This window comes from Mytilus edulis, chromosome 13 (assembly GCF_963676685.1).
Source record: "Mytilus edulis chromosome 13, xbMytEdul2.2, whole genome shotgun sequence".
Classification (NCBI taxonomy): domain Eukaryota; kingdom Metazoa; phylum Mollusca; class Bivalvia; order Mytilida; family Mytilidae; genus Mytilus; species Mytilus edulis.
In genome coordinates this window covers 14918767-14938558 of record NC_092356.1, presented here as the reverse complement: position 1 = coordinate 14938558, position 19792 = coordinate 14918767, and the positions used below count along the sequence as shown (strand labels likewise).

The window sequence follows — 19792 nt, the reverse complement described above, 5'->3', positions numbered from 1 at the left end:
GAGATATTTTATTCTATTTTTTTTTGTCTGTCCTTTTGTCTGTCCCGCTTCAGGTTAAAGTTTTTGGTCGAGGTAGTTTTTGATGAAGTTGAAGTCTTATCAACTTGAATCTTAGTAAACATGTTCCCTACGATATGATCTTTCTAATTTTAATGCCAAATTAGAGATTTTGTCCCATTTTCACAGTCCACTGACATAGAAAATGATAGTGCGGATCTGTGTACTTGGGACACATTCTTGTTCTAGAGGTTTTCAAATATTTCAATTTGTTTGTTTACCTGATTCTCAAAACAAACCAACAAGCGAATGCAAAAATTACCCCCAAATAACAAAAAAAATTGACCTAAACTACCGGTAAGATATACAGCACACAACACTACAGTATCTAGCATAAAGTCATGGAATCGAACGAGTTTTACTTAGATCCTTCAATCTGTGATACATTGTCTCAAAAGCATCATACAAATTTTTCAAATCAAAACCAACAACGACCAAACTGATGATTCCAACGATTGAAACGCCAGATATCCCAATAACTTGTGCGCTGAATCTGTCGTCTGGTGCGCTTTTGAACTTCCGCTTATACTGTGACGTAGAATTTTTGCTTACTTTGATTTCACGTACAATCTTGTCAACGGATTCCTGTATTTCTTCCGGTGACATATGAACAGTGGTATTTTTGCTAGTTGCAGTTGGTTGTGTTGATTTGTTATTTGTAGATCTACATGAACAAGCACAAGGCGGTTCGGTGAAACTTGTTTCTGAAATTGATAGAAAAGTAATGTATAACATAATTATATTGTGACATATTATATTATACAGTGATGGCATGTACTCTTCATTTAAAATAATTGATACTTTTTGCTTTAATGAGGTTTTTATACGACCGCAAATTTTGAAAAAATTTTCGTCGTATATTGCTATCACGTTGGCGTCGGCGTCGTCGTCGTCGTCGTCGTCGTCGTCGTCCGGCGTCCGAATACTTTTAGTTTTCGCACTCTAACTTTAGTAAAAGTGAATAGAAATCTATGAAATTTTAACACAAGGTTTATGACCATAAAAGGAAGGTTGGTATTGATTTTGGGAGTTTTGGTCCCAACATTTTAGGAATAAGGGGCCAGAAAGGGCCCAAATAAGCATTTTCTTGGTTTTCGCACCATAACTTTAGTTTAAGTTAATAGAAATCTATGAAATTTTGACACAAGGTTTATGACCACAAAAGAAAGATTGGGATTGATTTTGGGAGTTTTGGTTTCAATAGTTTAGGAATAAGGGGCCAATAAAGGGCCCAAATAAGCATTTTTCTTGGTTTTTGCACAATAACCTTAGGTTAAGTAAATGGAAATCTATGAAATTTAAACACAATGTTTATGACCACAAAAGGAAGGTTGGTATTGATTTTGGGAGTTTAGGACCCAACAGATTAGGAATTAGGGGCCAAAAAGGGACCCAAATAAGCATTTTTCTTGGTTTTCGCACTATAATGTTAGTATAAGTAAATACAAATCTATGAAATTTAAACACAAGGCTTATGACCATAAAAGGAAGGTTGGTATTGATTTTGGGAGTTTTGGTCCCAACAGTTTAGGAAAAAGGGGCCCAAAGGGTCCAAAATTAAACATTGTTTGATTTCATCAAAATTGAATAATTGGGGTTCTTTGATATGCCGAATCTAACTGTATATGTAGATTCTCAACTTTTGGTCCCGTTTTCAAATTGGTCTACATTAAGGTCCAAAGGGTCCAAAATTAAACTTAGTTTGATTTTGACAAAAAATGAATCGGTTGGGTTCTTTGAATCTAAAAATGTACTTAGATTCTTGATTATTGAAGTTTTTTTGGTCCAGTTTTCAAATTGGTCTACATTAAGGTCCAAAGGGTCCAAAATTAAACTTTGTTTGATTTCATCAAAAATTGAATCCTTGGGGTTCTTTGATATGCCAAATCTAACTGTGTATGTAGATTCTTCATTTTTGGTCCTGTTTTCAAATTTCAAATTCTACATTAAAGTCCAAAGGGTCCAAAATTAAACTAAGTTTGATTTTAACAAAAATTGAATTCTTGGGCCTCTTTGATATGCTGAATCTAAACATGTACTTAGATTTTTGATTATGGGCCCAGTTTTCAAGTTGGTCCAAATCAGGATCTAAAATTATTATATTAAGTATTGTGCAATAGCAAGTCTTTTCAATTGCACAGTATTGTGCAATGGCAAGAAATATCTAATTGCACAATATTGTGAAATAGCAAATTTTTTTTTAATTAGAGTTATCTTTCTTTGTCCAGAATAGTAAGCAAGAAATATCCTATTTGTGCAATAGCAAGAATTTTTTTTAATTGGAGTTATCTTTCTTTGTCCAGAATCAACTTAAATCTTTGTTATATACAATATACAATGTATATACACTTTTTACTACCAACTGATAAATTTAAATAATCTTTACCATTCAGTGATAACAAGCAGTTTTTTTACATCTTAATATTTTATGATGTATTTAAATGAGTAGTTATTGTTGCAAACTCCATTAGAAATTTGAATTGATATCAGTTTTGAAAAAGGGAAACGGGGATGTGAAAAAAAAAGGGGGGGAGGGGGTTAAATTTTTCTCATTTCAGATTTCATAAATAAAAAGAAAATTTCTTCAAACATTTTTTTGAGAGGATTAATATTCAACAGCATAGTGATTTGCTCAAAGGCAAAAAAAACCTTTTAAGTTCATTAGACCACATTCATTCTGTGTCAGAAACCTATGCTGTGTCAACTATTTAATTTTAGATTTAAAAAGTTTGAAGAAGAAATCTTTAATTGATTTGTAAAATCTTGGCATTTGTTTTGTGTAAAAAAAAACCATGTAATGTCAAAAATTTGATCACAATCCAAATTCAGAGCTGTATCATGCTTGAATGTTTTGTCCATACTTGCCCCAACTGTTCAGGGTTCGACCTCTGCGGTCGTATAAAGCTGCGCCCTGCGGAGCACCTGGTTTGAAAATGGGTTTGAATGTGCAATTATAAATAACAACAAAGACATGCACGACACTACTACTATAATGCGGGACATATAAGTACACAATGAAAACGCTATGGGAGCTATCATTTAATTTCTTCTTAAGAGTGGGGTTGGGGTAAAAAGGTGCGGGATAACTTTTTATTTTTCACTCTATTCAGTCCTTCATTTTTTTAATTAGTTTATATCGTGACACTTTTTTTTTATGAATAATTTTATTGTTAATCCTGCATTTTTTTTTTAAGTATCTAGTCCTGTCCTTTTCAAATTTTATCCTATTCCTAATCCTCCTCCCCATAAAAAACAAATTGTAGCTCCCTGATTTCCCTATTATTACATTCCAGCTCCTCACTATAAATCTTATAATTAAATATACATTATATACGGAAAAGACTAATTATATACAATTATACGGAAAAGACTATCTATCAAAATTCGAACTGAAGACCTTTAGCATATCAAGCCACGACACAACCACTACACCAGGACGACTGGATACGAACTATCAGTAATTTAACATACTTAAAGGAAGCAAGATATTTTTATAAGTGGGGCGAGTTAGCAGACCTTTATTCAGTGGGGTTTAAACCCTTTTCGTCAATAAGTGAGTTGTCAGTGATTATTCAGTTTAATTTTACACTTTTTCAAAAGTGGGGCGATTTTTTTCATAAAGTGGCGATATAGGTTGGGCCGATTGGACAGTGGGGCGAGTTGACATTGTTTGATATCTACTCATCGTGTTCGGGGGTCAAAAAGGGTATAAATCATATAGTAATGTATAAAGTATATTATAATGGTTGTGTGGCGTTCTAAACTAGATTTTATGAATTGTAAATGGTTTTTCGTCTAATCATTATCTAAAACAGCTGGGATGTAAAATAGTTATCCCACTCGGACTTGGTGTGTCCGTGTTAGATCACCCTCTGGCCTCCGGCCATCGGGGTGATCTTACACTGACGCACCGCGTCATCGTGGGATAACTATTAAAGATCAAATTGCGAAATTATTCATCAGCACAAGTTCATCATGGTGAATTTCAGGTTAATGAATAAAAGATTCTTAAGAAAAAGTTTGACCCAGAAGATTATATTCCACGAAAATAAATTATTGTGCAGTATGTCCAACTCTAGTCTAAATAATTACGACGTCTGGCAAGGCTATTTTAATTTTTTTCTGGGACGCCTTCCTAGAAAAAAATTATTATTTGGACTAGGAAGGCGTCCCAGAAAAAAAATAAAATAGCCTTGCCAGACGTCATAATTATTTGGACTAGTCCAACTCCAGTCAACGTCAAAAAAGTCAATGCAGAATCAAAATATTTATAATACCTGCTTTTATAGTTTCATATACTTCTGTGATTACATCCTCTAAAATATAAAAACAATGTGTGAAAATTATCCAAGACACTCAAGTGAACATAACATCAGTTTAATTGAGGTCTGGAGCTGGCATGTCAGTTAACTGCTAGTAGTCTGTTGTTATTTATGTATTATTGTCATTTTATTTATTTTCTTTTGTTACATCTTTTGACATCAGACTCGGACTTCTCTTGAACTGAATTTTAATGTGCGTATTGTTATTCTTTTACTTTTCTACATTGGCTAGAGGTATAGGGGGAGGGTTGAGATCTCATAAACATGTTTAACCCCGCCGCAATTTTGCGCCTGTCCCAAGTCAGGAGCCTCTGGCCTTTGTTAGTCTTGTATGATTTTAAATTTTAGTTTCTTGTGTATAATTCGGAGTTTAGTATGACGTCCATTATCACTGTACTATTATGCATATTTTAGGGGCCAACTGAAGGACACCTACGGGTGCGGGAATTCTCGCTACATTGAAGACCCATTGGTTGCCTTCGGCTGTTGTTTGCTCTATGGTCGGGTGGTTGTCGCTTTGACATATTCACCATTTCCTTTCTCAATTTTATGAATGAACACAATAACAAACAACAACAAAAAAGTTAAAATAAAAAAAAAATATGAAAAAAGACAATAAGTAATTTTAAAACTGTAAAAAAGTCACATGGTTTATGCCCTCTCAACAAACCGACTTAAATCATTATGTCACATGGTTTATGCCTTCTCAACAAACCGACTCTAATCATTATGTTTGTCAATTTTGTTCATGGTACATGTACTCATTTTAAAAGTGTTTTTTAATATGATATTAGAGAGTATATAATAGATTGGGACTAATTGAGCTAAGATGTGTTAAAAAAAAACCAACTCTAAAAAAAAACTGCTTAAGTTTGTAATGGTTTAAAACATGTATTGAAATCGGGGGCTTCTGTACATTTTCTTTTTCCTAGCATAGAACTTCATATATCTGTAAAAAAAAAAAAAGTGTTCATATAAATATTTTCTTTGAATTTTGGAAAATAAGTTACAGGGAACTTTTAATAAAAACATGTCACGACCTATTACAACTGTATATTAACACACAAAAAACTGGATAAAATTAATTAACTTTCATATTTATATTTCAAACCATGTATATTTAAGAACAAATACAGTCCAGTGCGGACCCGAAATTTTCAGAAAGGTGGTGGTATATATAGCTGTTTCTTATGGACATAGACATAACATTTTTAAAAATGCAGAAAGTAAGAGCAAAAAGGCGAATAAAAATTATAAATTTATAATACTTATTGGTTCGTCTGCTTTTGTAGTAATTTCCTCTGTAATATAAAAAATACAAAAAATCTAAATCATATGAACATTTCCTGAAAACAAAGAAAACTTCCTGCATACATGTGAACATAGTAGAGAACATAATTGATGTCTTCAATAATAATAATAATATAATAATAATAATAAATTCTTTATTTAAAGAGGGTAAACACAGTTAGTTACAATTACTAATCTTCCCTGAGGCCCTCATATACATGTAAACAATCCAAGTAAAAAAAATTGAAATAATGATACGAGAAAAAAGCAAACATACAACTTAACTGGAATGAGTGTCGTAATATCATCAACGACTCACTCCGCGCCTACTGTTTGAAATGGGTAAAACGGGAAAAAGCTGACAAAAAATCTTTGGACTCTTTTATTAATTCAGTAATGAAGATAGTTGATATTCGAATACAACATTTTAAAGAACATTTTACCCTCAACAAAAACTATAAAAACCCTATTTCGCGTATCAAAAATAAACTAACAGAACTAGCCAAGGAATTTGTTTTTGTCCCGGCTGATAAAGCTGCTAATAATATCATTATTGTTTGACGTAAATTTTATATAGAGGTTCTGCAAAAGGAAATCACGAATTCACCAACATTCCAACTGACTTCATTTTCAGAAAACGACATCTGTAACAAACATAAACTTTTAGCTACTTCTTTACAAGCAGAACCAAACACAATGAAAGTCCCAACTATGTACTGGCTTCCGAAGCTGCACAAAAAACCTTACAAATATAGATTTATTTCATCTTCCAGCCATTGTTCAACTACTAAATTGTCTGTTTTACTTACTAGTACACTTGGTACAATAAAAAACCTGATAATAAATTGTTCAAATAAGGCCTTTGAAAATAGTGGAATTAATTACTTTTGGAGTGTCAAAAACTCGTTGGAAGTACTTGATAAATTGCATGCATATATTGGTGATTTTGAATCTGTTCAAAGTTTTGATTTTTCTACCCTATATACCACTTTGCCTCATATTCTTATTAAGAAAAAATTCACATCCCTAATTAACTGGGCATTTAAAAAGTCGGAATGCGAGTACATATGTTCAAACTCTTTTAGATCATTTTTTAGTAGCAATAAACAAAAGAACTATGTCAATTGGACATGCTTTGATACTATTTATGCACTTGAATTTTTACTTGATAACATTTTTGTTCGCTTTGGAGATTCCGTATATCGTCAAGTTATTGGAATTCCAATGGGGACTAACTGTGCACCACTTATTGCGGACCTGTTTTTGTATTGTTATGAGTTACAATTTATGACTAAAATTAGCAAAGACCCATCAAAACAACATTTGATACAAAAATTTAACAATACTTTTAGATATTTGGATGATATATTGGCTCTAAATAATGACGACTTCAGTATGTATACTAAAGAAATTTATCCTGTAGAACTTACTTTAAATAAAGCTAATGATAACAATGACCACTGCCCTTTCCTCGATCTTGATATCTATATCATAAACGGGAAGCTTAATACAAAAATTTATGATAAAAGAGATGATTTTTCATTTCCTATTGTTAATTATCCATTTTTAGATGGTGACGTTCCCTTGTCACCATCTTATGGTGTTTATATATCTCAACTTGTACGATTCGCTCGTGTATGTAACAATGTATTAGATTTTAGCGAGAGAAATTTATGTATTACTGAAAAATTATTACACCAGGGTATTCGATATCACAAACTGGTCAAAACATTTACTAAATTTTATCACCGGTATAAGGAAATAATTCGTAAATATAACTCAACATGCAGACATCTTATACGTTCAGGTATTTCACATCCAAAATTTTATGGAAATATTCTTTATAAAGCACAAAAATGTCAGTATTCTCCTCAGAAACTAACAAAACCTTTAAATAGACTTATTAAAAGGGGATATAGTTACGATACTGTTGTCAGGTCATTAAAGATTGCATATTTTGGCTTTAACATTGATTCACTGATAGGGTCTTTGCATCGGAACTAAACACATTTATTTCTAAAAAAACAGTTGTTGGCATGACACGGGTTATGTTCTTCTCATATATTTTATGATAGTATGATACTAAACCCCTAATGGGAGGGATTGTACCTGATATTCATATGATGAAGACATAATCTTTCAATCAGTTTAATTGAGGTCTGGAGCTGGCATGTCAGTTAACTGCTAGTAGTCTGTTGTTATTTATGTATTATTGTCATTTTATTTATTTTCTTTTGTTACATCTTTTGACATCAGACTCGGACTTCTCTTGAACTGAATTTTAATGTGCGTATTGTTATTCTTTTACTTTTCTACATTGGCTAGAGGTATAGGGGGAGGGTTGAGATCTCATAAACATGTTTAACCCCGCCGCAATTTTGCGCCTGTCCCAAGTCAGGAGCCTCTGGCCTTTGTTAGTCTTGTATGATTTTAAATTTTAGTTTCTTGTGTATAATTCGGAGTTTAGTATGACGTCCATTATCACTGTACTATTATGCATATTTTAGGGGCCAGCTGAAGGACACCTACGGGTGCGGGAATTCTCGCTACATTGAAGACCCATTGGTTGCCTTCGGCTGTTGTTTGCTCTATGGTCGGGTGGTTGTCGCTTTGACATATTCACCATTTCCTTTCTCAATTTTAACATATAAACACAATTGTATAGACATTGATTAAAAGATATAAAACAGTTACAGATTGCATACACTTGTAGTAAATAGATATAACATACAAATCATTAAAATCATACATTCTAAGAGTAATAGTTGCAATAATTTCAGACTGAATATTGGGACTGTCTCAAGTATTGTTTTATAATTTGTTTAAGAGAATAAGTGTTTTGCACTTTACATATTTCATATGGTAGTCCGTTCCATAAAACTGATCCAGAATAAGCAAAAGATTTTATAAACAGTTCAGTTTTTGGCTTTGGAACTATCAAATTACCTTGCGGAGTAACACCCCTTAAGGTGTAAGGATTATTAACAGATATAAGTTGAAACTTTTGAAATAGGTACTGTGGTGCTTCTTTCTGCATACATTTAAATAGCACTAAATATTTGTGGTAATTGATTTTGTTTTCTACTGTCATCCATCCAAGTTCTTTAAATAAGGGGGCTGATGGGTCTGCATCAAGAATTAATCTTGCTGCTCTTTTTTGAAGTTTTAATATTCTTACTATCCCTTCATTTTTACATTCTCCGCAAACAATACAGCAGTAATCGATGAGAGGCAGAATATACCCATTATAATATGCTTTCCTGGCATTAATATCTAAAAATGTCTTTAATTTAGAAAGAAGGTTTAACACCTAATAATTTCTCACATGATGAATTTTGTAGTTTTTCTGAATTTATTACTAAATTTGGTTGAAAATATTGGGTTGATAACTTCTGACTTGTTCCAGTAACCAAACATTTAGTTTTTTTGGTATTGATGAACATATTATTCATTTTGCACCATTCTTCAACTTTGCATAAATCTTCTTGAACATCATCATGTAAATTTTCTATACTTTTCCCGGATTTTTGAAGAGTAGTATCATCAGCATACAAGTCTGTTTTACAATTTTTAATGCAAAGGGGAAGGTCATTTATAAACAAGAAGTAATTGTAACAGGATGCTGTTACGAAGTCTCCCAAACAAAGCTCCCATAACTCGCCATTCATATGGTCCCATGTTCATTTGATTTGATTTTTTGTCCCATACAAGAATATACATGGCTTACGAGTAGGGATCTCCACCATTTACAAGTATTCAAACAGGAGGGGGTGGTGGTGACCCCCAGGGAATTTACCTATATTTCATTTCATTTGTTTTATTGTCCCCTACAAGAATGTATATGGTCTAAGGGTGGGGATCTGGACCGTTTGAATAATAATAGCACATTCTCAAATTGAACGGGGTGGGCAACCCCCAGGAACTTCCCTTTAATTTCATTTGATTAGCTTTATTGTCCCATACAAGAATATATATGGTTTAGGGGTGGGGATGTTGACCGTTTACAAGTTTTCAAACAAGAGGGGGTGGGGTGATCCCCCTACGGAATTCCCTTTTATTTCATTTCATTTATTTTATTGTCCCCTACAAGAATATATATGGTTTAGGGGTGGGGATGTTGACCGTTTACAAGTTTTCAAATAAGAGGGGGTGGGGTGACCCCATAGGAACTTCCCTTTAATTTCATTTCATTTGTTTTGTTGTCCCCTACAAGAATATATATGGTTTAGGGGTGGGGATGTTGACCGTTTACAAGTTTTTAAACAAGAGGGGGTGGAGATGACCCCCTAGGGACTTCCCTTTAATTTAATTTCATTTGTTTTATTGTCCCCTACAAGAATATATGTAGTTTAGGGGTGGGGATCCGGACCGTTTACAAGATAATAGCACATTCTCAAATTGACTGGGGTGGGGATGACCCCCTGGGACCTCCCATTAATTTCATTTGATTTGTTTTATCGTCCCATTCATTAATATATATGGTTTAGGGGTGGGGATCTGGACCGTTTACAAAATATAAGCATATTCTCAAATTGAAGGGGGTGGGGATGAACTCCCAGGGACTCCCCCTATATTTCATGTGATTTGTTTTATTGTCCTATAATCAATTCTGAAGACTGCATGTATCTATCACTTACAGTTTTCAAGTTATATTCATTTGAAAATTTTAGAAAATAAAATCCCATAGGGTTCTATAGTAAACCCCTTCCTCCTTTCTAACCCCCAAAATACCCCTTAATAGACCCCAATGCACAAACGAAAGATTGATGGCTCACCTAGACATATTAGACTACCATTTTATGAAATTCTAAGTCAATCTGACAAGCGGTTTTGGAGAAACGCTGCGGTTAAGTTCATTTTTTAAAGTGGCGGAAGAGGAAGAAGAAGAAGAAGAAGAAGAAGAAGAAGAAGAAGAAGAAGAAGAAGAAGAAGAAGAAGAAGAAGAAGAAGAAGAAGAAGAAGAAGAAGAAGAAGAAGAAGAAGAAGAAGAAGAAGAAGAAGAAGAAGAAGAAGAAGAAGAAGAAGAAGAAGAAGAAGAAGAAGAAAAATAATAAGAACTGAGCAAAAACAATAAGTCTCCAAACTTTGTTTGGGAGACTTAATAAGACAAATAATAAAGGACCTAGTATAGATCCTTGGGCCCACCCGGCCGAACACCAAATTTCACATCTTTTTTGTCAGAATTAACATTGCAAATGTTTACTTGCTGTGTTCTATTTCTTAGGTATGACCTGTAAAAAACTACTGCAGACTCATTGAATCCGTAAAGAGCAAGCTTTAAGCAAAGAATATCGTGATCTACAAGATCAAATGCTTTTTTAAATTCTAACAGTATTGCTAAGTTTAGATTACAATCATTCATTTCTTGCAGCCATTTGTCAATAATATCAATAAGTGCAGTTTGACAAGAATGATGTGGCCTAAAACCTGATTGTGTAGGATGATTCTAGGATGTAAAAGTTTAAATTTAAACAAGTACTTATACATGTTATTTGAGACCTGCCTTTCTAATACTTTTGATAGAGATGGAAGTACAGAAATTGGTCTGTAATTTGTTGCTAAAACCTTATCACCATCTTTGTAAGCTGGTGTTACCTTAGCATTTTTCAGTAATGAAGGATAGACACCAGTATCTATCATTCTGTTGAATATATATGTGAGAGGAGAGGCAATATATGGGGCACTTATTTTAAGGATGTATATATAAATATAGATGTTATTGTCTGGCTTTCTAGCTTTCAGTAACTGTGTGTACTTAGTGTCTTTTTTGTTGTGGGAATCTATCAATTCCAAGCGCCTGCCACATCCGTTCTTTCTTCTTGGTATTTTTTTTTATACCTCACCTAGTGACATGATTTTCGTTCTGTGCGTTCTTTCGTTCAAAACGTCTGTCTGTCCCGCTTCAGGTTTAAATTTTTGGTCAAGGTAGTTTCTGATGAAGTTAAAGAACACATGCTCCCTATGATATGATCTTTCTTATTTTAATGCCAAATTAGAGTTTTGACCCCAATTGAACGGTCCACTGAACATAGAAAATAGTAGTGAGAGTGGCCCAGGTTAAAGTTTTTGGTCAAGGTAGTTTTTGATGAACTTTAAACTTGATGCACATGTTCCGTGTGATATGCTTCTCTAATTCTATTAATGCGAAAAGAGTTTTGACTCCAATTTAATGGTCCACTGAATATAGAAAATGACTGTGTGTGTGGGGCATCCATGCACTATGTACACATTCTTGTTTATTCTGTGTGTTATGGGTCTGAATAATTTAGCCCTTTTCATAGAGTTTTTATCCCAATTTAATGGTCCACTGAATACATAACTGAATGATTGTGCCTGTGGGAGGACGAACATAATGTGGGAGGACAATTGTTTTATAATATTTAGCAACTTTACCAAAAAAATGCAAATGCAAAGGAACATGCATGAACTGCAAACATGATAATGTAAAAAAATATTACGTAACGCGTGTCACCTTGGGCGAGACTGGTACCAAAATAGGATTCAGATATACAATTAAACAAATATTTATTTTCAATTGTTCGTTTTCAATTGTTCATTTGTTCATTTTATCCATCTAATTGTAATAATAACAATTTGTAAAACTTAAAATAAAGATTGTGATAAATGTTTGTTTAGATTTAACCCATATGATCCAATAACATGTATAATCAGCTCGTACTGGACCACACGCGTATACTCATGGTCCGACCGTACGCGTATGGTCGGACCATACGAGTATACGTATACGGTTCGGACCGTATGCGTACGGTCCAAATACTCATATGGTCTGGAACATACACATTCTTGTTTATTCTGTGCTTTATCGGTCTGAAGAATTAAGCCCTTTCATTTATAATAGCCTGTTCTTATGTTGTACTGCAACACCACTGACCAATGTTAGGGCCGGGAGTGCCTGGCGCCAGCAAACTTGTTAAAACCCACAACATTCTATTTGCGCCTGTCATATAATATATAGTGGTATGGCCATAAAGATTTGAATTAAAGCGAATTGAATAAAATGACTGTTAAATTATGAAAATATAAGGAAATAAAATAAATTAATCTACATCATACCCTCTGTTTGGGCTTCTGCTTGTGTTGCACTGATATTTCCTGAAAATCCAAAATAAAACAATAAGGAAAAGAGAAGAGCTGAACGTGTTATCAAAGTGGTTAGAGTGACTATAATCTATGTCAAAAAGTTAAGAAATTGAAATTAAATTATTTTTTTGATACACAAATAAAAAAATACAATGTATACATAACAAATAAATTCCGATTTTTTTAAAATACGTCAGACGGAAATAGTTTCATGAATTTAAGATTTGAGGATCATAATTTGTCAAAACCATACCGATAAATCAGTCACATTTAAACCATACCGATAAATCAGTCACATTTTATCTACAAATATTCATTGAGATATAAATATTACTGGCTTTTATCATTAACATTAATCACCGATTTTTTTTTTTATTTCCATGAGTAAGCTACATGTGGAACCCGTTACCGGACGTGCTTACAGTACCTCCTCTAGGTCACATGCTATCCTCCTAGTTCCTGTTGGAGTTCGTACTGTTACCTATTATGAATAAAAAAACTCGTGTGTACAATTCATACCATAGCACCGTACAATACCATATTCGTTTATTTGCAAATAAATAACAAAAACTTGCCTTGAAAACATGTCTTGATGAACAAAGAAACGCCAGCATAGTTAGCCTCATTCTGTACACAATAATCCGTAGCTTTGGTGAAAAACAACCAGCAATCGTCTCCCTCATGTTCTGGCATATGAGCAGCCGCCCAGCATTCAATGTCGTTTACATTGTCTTCATTGAGACACACCATCAGACATTCTGTTTGGCTAATTTCACGTGTGTGTACATCCTCTAATAACATTAGTCGGTCACTGCTACAACCTCTACCTTGAGGTCTGTGTTCAAAAGTGCATTGCCCTGTCGACAGCAAATTAGTAATTGAAAATAGCAACACAATCAGACGTGAACTGGTGTGTGTTCTTTTTGAATCGTATTATAGAATTTCTGATTCTCGGTGAGTGTTTTAAAGTTTTTAAATCTCAGTGTGGTTACTTTTACATGCAGATCTCAATGTCTTGTTCCAAATTATTTTGACATAGTTTTGACGAGATTAGTATATGTTTATTCAGGAACATATATGTTAAATTCCGTGACTGTTTAAATCCGATGGGATACAACGTAAAACTGTTCATACAATCTTTATTTATAAACATTTTCTCCATTCTTTTATTTTTAGTGGTACCAAATTATCGATTCTTTGGTATTCTTTTTATTGTAGGTTAATTTGTCAATCGACTATATCATTTTGGCCAATATCTTGTACATGTAATTAATTGAAGGCCCGTTAATCTCTATTATGTTAACCCAACCAGACCCTGTATCTACGTTTCGCTAACATTTAAGTAAAGCGTGGACTCAAGATCTGTAATTTAAGGGGGTAAACCTTTGTTCAGAGAGATCACTCTTTAAATCAGTTATGGAGTTGTAAAAGTCCAGCTGCTTCAATGATTTTAAGCATTTAACTGAAACAGATCGGAAATTATCTATGTAACTTTATTTTAGAGATTGTAATTATGTTTACCTATGTCCATTTCACACACAAACCCCAATCGATCAGTACACGTATTTTTGTCCCAGTTCCCATGCTGAGCGTCTAATGCATAGCAATTCAGGTCAACTTCCTCTCTCCAAACGTTGTCGCTTGAGTATTTAGTCCAAGTCGGTGTTGAATCATCTGTCCATTTTACCGTTCCATATTCATCTTTACGTAGACCAATCCAAACATGAAAATCTCTGAAATCAAAAAATGATTATCATATATAAAGTTTAAAAAAATAGCGGGAGGGATGCCTTCAATTTCGTATTTGTATTAAATATATTTAACAAGGCCACTTCCTCTTCTTTTTTCTTCCTCACATTCTTCTTTATTCGTTATACGTCAACAGCTAATTATCATCTTTGCTTTATTTGATCTATCCTTTATTTTAATTTGTTCACCACATGCGATATGCAATGCTCTTCAACTTTGAACTTTTTTGGCTGTATAATATTTTTTAATATGAGACGGTCACTGATGAGTCTTATGTAGACGAAATGCGCGTCTGGCGTACTAAATTATAATAATGGTACCTTTGATAACTATAAACAGCCTCTCATGTTTTCATGGTTTTGTTTGGGGCCTTGATGACCGAATGGTCTAAGTAGTTTTACTTCTGTATCACTATCCTGTCAACACTGATGTTGTGAGTTCCAATCCCACACGGGGCAGGTGCAATTGTAACGTGTTTGGCTTATGAACTATATATGCGACTCGTATGTTTGTATCCGTTTTCACAGAATCTAACATGCTCCAATATTAATCTTTTAATTAACTCAAAAAACTAACTACAACTTTGAGGCTTTTCTTAAAAACTACAAGACCAACTTTTAAACTTTGAAACTTAATAAAGAAATATTATAACACTGTTTACACGAATAACTTTGTATCAAAAAGCAGTCTGAAAACTATAACCTCAATTTATCCTTGATCCTTTTAATGTCTCCGATGTCTCAACTGATTTGACAAACAATTATATAACAAGCTTCAAAAATCCTAGATTCATGAAACACCTAGTTCTGAGGCACCCAGTCTCTGAGACACCTAGTCCTGAAATGACTAGTCTCTGAAGTACCCAGTCGGAAACCCGGTTAAAATAGTGACAAAAATTTTAAAAGTTAATAGAAACAAACAAAATTACAATTGTCTTGTCAATTAAGAAGTGTTTTATTTTAAAAACACCATTTGCATAAGTTTTCAATTTATTTAGTACATAGTTAAGCAGAACAATTAGATATCAAGTCGACGACATGGGTATCTTTCAAGTTGGATGTAGAAAATGCATAACCTCCGATTTCTTTTAAAAATTTACCACGGACGGAAAACATATCAATCTATTAGTTCAGTAATTTTCGTGTCTGCCCTTCCATGATGTGACTCAAGAAAAAATTCCAAAAAATGGGTAACAATTGTATATCGAAAACAGAAAATCGAGTGCACCTTTTTATGTTAGGGCGTGTTTGAGTTGAATATTTTGTCTTGCTATCATATAAAGCAAGAATATTTCATACATCGTCTCGCTTCAGATTCTATCCTTTTTATATATCAAAGCTACAGGTTGACTTTATAACATAAAAAAAATCACAGTACTAAAAAATGAAATATATGGGTCAAGTGAAATACCTATCTAATGAATCACAAAAACAGAGTAGGTGTGTTCGAATAGCTATTTTTTTACTGAAAGTACTTGGCGACAGTCTTTCAAGTTGGATGATGAAAATGCGGATCATGAAATAAGATAAATATCGACATATATTTACTACGATATTATCATAACAGGCCTCATTGATATGCATAATTATGTCACTTTTAAGTAAAACTAGTAATAATAATAAAATAAGTTCATAAACTATACATATATGCCAGATTGAAAGTTTAATATTTCACAATTACTAAATTATTAGTCAAAAATTCACAAGATCATCATCCTGCGTAAACATTCATATTTTTTAATGAATTTCTTTGTAAATTTGCCAATTAGAAGGATAGAAAATCGGACAAACAACTATCTTCTTTGTTAGATCAGAATTTGAACACCTGGCTGTGTACACTGTGTCTGAACACACATGTTAATATTTTTAACACGAACGTTAAAACTTTGAACACGTCTCTAAGCATTAACATATGATGTTAAAATATTGAACATTCGGTGTACAAAGGAGTAGGTCCGGTAAGGACCGATTTTGGCCTCAAATTTCAGGTTCATCTATCGGAAGATTTTGGACACTTTTTAATCACTTAATAGTCCAGTCAATCTAGCACAAATTTGACCCTAACCCGAAAGTAATTGCAACAGAAGATTTTTAAGTTTTATTCTTTAGCATTATACCCCAAATATACACAGAAAAAAGTCCCATGAAATCTAACTTGAAGAAGACTAAAAAAATCACCATTTAAAATTCCTATGGAGATTTGCATTGAAAAGAGAGATAACTCTTGCAAAAAAGAGGCAGAAATATCAATAAAAATTTATACAAAATTATAACTTTACCACTTCTATTCATCAGAATGTATTGATTCTTGATTTTTTAGCGGTCTTTAGAGAATAACAAACAAGTCTAAAGGTGTTTTCATATATTTTATCAAGCTATAATCTAGATTTCATAATTGATTAATTGACCATTTATTGAATTTTTGTAACATGTCAAGGTAAAGAATCTCAAATTTAATAAAAATAATAAAGCATACATTCTTCTTTTTTGTGGTTTAAAGTTTCTTTAGATAAGTAAGTTGCTGAAAAAATATAATATACAGATATAAACAATGCCAAATTTTCACATTATTTCTTCAAAATGGTTTACAAAGCTTCAAATTTGCAATTTCTTTAATGAAAAATGCACAAAAAAATAAAACTACCCATAACACTTCGGTTTTGTACATTTCATGAGCAGAAGATTATATAATTTAGTCAAATACAAACTTATAACCCCATCAAAGTATCATACTTTACATAAATTTCAAGAAAAACAACAAAAAAGTGACCAAAAAAGACTCATTTTTGCAAGAGTTGTCTCCCCTTCCAATGTTAATTTTCATAGGAAATTAAAAATGCTGATTTTGAGTTTTCTTCAAGTTAGATTTAAGGGGACTTTTTTCTGTGTATATAAAGGGCATAATGCTATAGATTAGAACTAAAACATTTTCTATTGCAATTAGTTTGAGGTTAAATCGTAGTTTGACTGGACTATAAGTGTCTATTTCAATTGATTCAATTAGTTTATGTGAAAAAAATTAACTGATTTAGTCATTACAAACGCTCCGATATAAGTTTAAATATGAAAAATCTATCAAATATGCCAAAAAACGTCACTTTTCTGTTGGTTTTGTCAAAAATGAAAGGGGCTGCATCCGTGTACATCCTCAACCTTTATATATGTTATGTATTATCACCAACTACAACTTACATCTCAATATTATGAATGAACACGAATGCGGCCACTTTCATTTAAGACGGAAACCGTTTAAAATTTAACTAAAATGCTGATATTGTGAAGATTTCAGTAATTTAGCATGACTTTATGATGCTAGTTCCCGATATATATGCATTATATTGTCGATAACAGCCCATATTTATGTAGCAGAAGCATTCTTCTTTCCAATAAATAGCTAAAAGATTACATTTTCACAATTTTGTAAAACTGCTCTATTTTGGGGCCAAAAAGGGGTCTTACTGAACCTTATCCTTTTGAACGCGTCCGGACGCGTCAGGCGTCAGGTATATTTACAGTGCACGACATAGCATATTAGTGTTGAAAGTGGCGTTAAACACCAATCAATCAGTTTAGTGTTGCCAGTTAAACAGATATTTTTTCTAAAACCAGTTGTTGGCATGATACGGGGTACGTTGACGGTTCTTGTCAAATACTTAATGATTATACGAAACTTCTTGTTTCCCTCTTTGGTTAGAACACATACAATTTTCCCCCAATACTCACCCGTTTCCAATTTCACGTCCAGCATTGGTTAAATTGATGACGTAATCATTTTCTTGTAGGGTTTCTATTTTTAACATTCGCATTCCTGAATTTTCGCATATTTGCTTGGCGTCTGTAAAGTTTTTTTCCACATTGTAAAAGGTGAAATGTTGTTTGTCATAAGTTCCAATAACTACCAAATATAAATTATATAGAAATAAGAAGATGTGGTAAAAATTGCAATGAGACACACCATCTATGTCACAATTTAAAAAAATAAACCATTATACTTTTAAAATATGTTCTATTAAATTTATTAAATTGTATTGTATTTCATTGTATTGCATTGTATTTAAAATGTATATTTGTTTGTTTGTATTGCTTGACCCTTATGGGTGTAATTTTGCAATAACGATTATTATTATAGGTCAAAACACGGAGCCTTGGCTCAAACCGAACAGCAAGATATAAGGGCCCCACAAATGACTAGTGTAAAACCATTCAAACAGGAAAACCAACGGTCTTATCTATTTAAAATCGAGAAGCGAGAAATACCTATATGAACCACATAAACAACCTCCGAGCAATAGGTTCCTAAGCGTACGATGAGGTCAATGTACACTAACCAAAATTATTATAAGGGGATGCCTATTTAATTTCACTGGGGAGAGATGGAAAGGAATGTTTATTCCTGGATGTAAGTTTTAAACCACCTTGACTGGCTATACAGCCCTCGCACGGTGGGTGGCAGAATGTTCATTCACAGTTTGACTTATAAAGAAAGCTACCATTTGATTTCTGAAAGGGGGCTAGGATGAAAGAATGTTATCCTGCATCTTTTTTAGGTGCAATCTCTAAATTGTCATCCTGTTTTTTTGGGGGGTAAACTGTCCAATCCTGCTTTTTGTAATACTTGAAACTCCTGTCTGTTTTTTTTCAAATTTTATCCTAGCCCCACCACCATCTCCCCATAAAATTCAAATGGCAGCTCCCTTATTCTTGTTTAGTCACTCAAAACATTATTTTCCCTTCTATGCACAGTGATTTACTAAAATTTATTGAACAAATATAATTATGTTAATAATATATGACAAGGGACGACCATTTGATATTCCTGGAGAGAGTTGAGAAAGCACGATTAATTATATTTTTTTGTCCTCGGTGTAAAACGTATTTCGAACTAAGTTACCAGTTTAACAATCTTCAAACAATGCAGGAGTTGCTTTCAAAGTCAACCATAGGGGTGTGGATGGGAATTTACATAATAGAGAATAAAGGGCAATCTACACTATAGAGAATAAAGGGCAATCTACACTCTAGATTATAAAGGGCAATCTACACTCTAGAGAATAAAGGGCAATCTACACTCTAGAGAATAAAGGGCAATCTACACTCTAGAGAATAAAGGGCAATCTACACTCTAGAGAATAAAGGGCAATCTACACTCTAGAGAATAAAGGGCAATCTACACTCTAGAGAATAAAGGGCAATCTACACTCTAGAGAATAAAGGGCAATCTACACTCTAGAGAATAAAGGGCAATCTACACTCTAGAGAATAAAGGGCAATCTA

At 33.2% G+C, this 19792-nt stretch overlaps 1 protein-coding gene across 1 annotated transcript; it reads right to left on the bottom strand.

The window, feature by feature from the left end:
* Window positions 1-286: 286 nt before the first annotated feature.
* Window positions 287-18407, bottom strand: LOC139501536 (uncharacterized). Its single transcript, XM_071290647.1, has 7 exons — window positions 18242-18407; window positions 14292-14503; window positions 13346-13627; window positions 12744-12782; window positions 5648-5680; window positions 4335-4373; window positions 287-761 (listed from the first exon to the last, which is right to left on the bottom strand). The coding sequence occupies exons 1-7, from the start codon at window positions 18322-18324 to the stop codon at window positions 397-399; spliced, it is 1053 nt and encodes a 350-aa protein (XP_071146748.1). The 5' UTR covers window positions 18325-18407; the 3' UTR covers window positions 287-396.
* Window positions 18408-19792: the final 1385 nt, after the last annotated feature.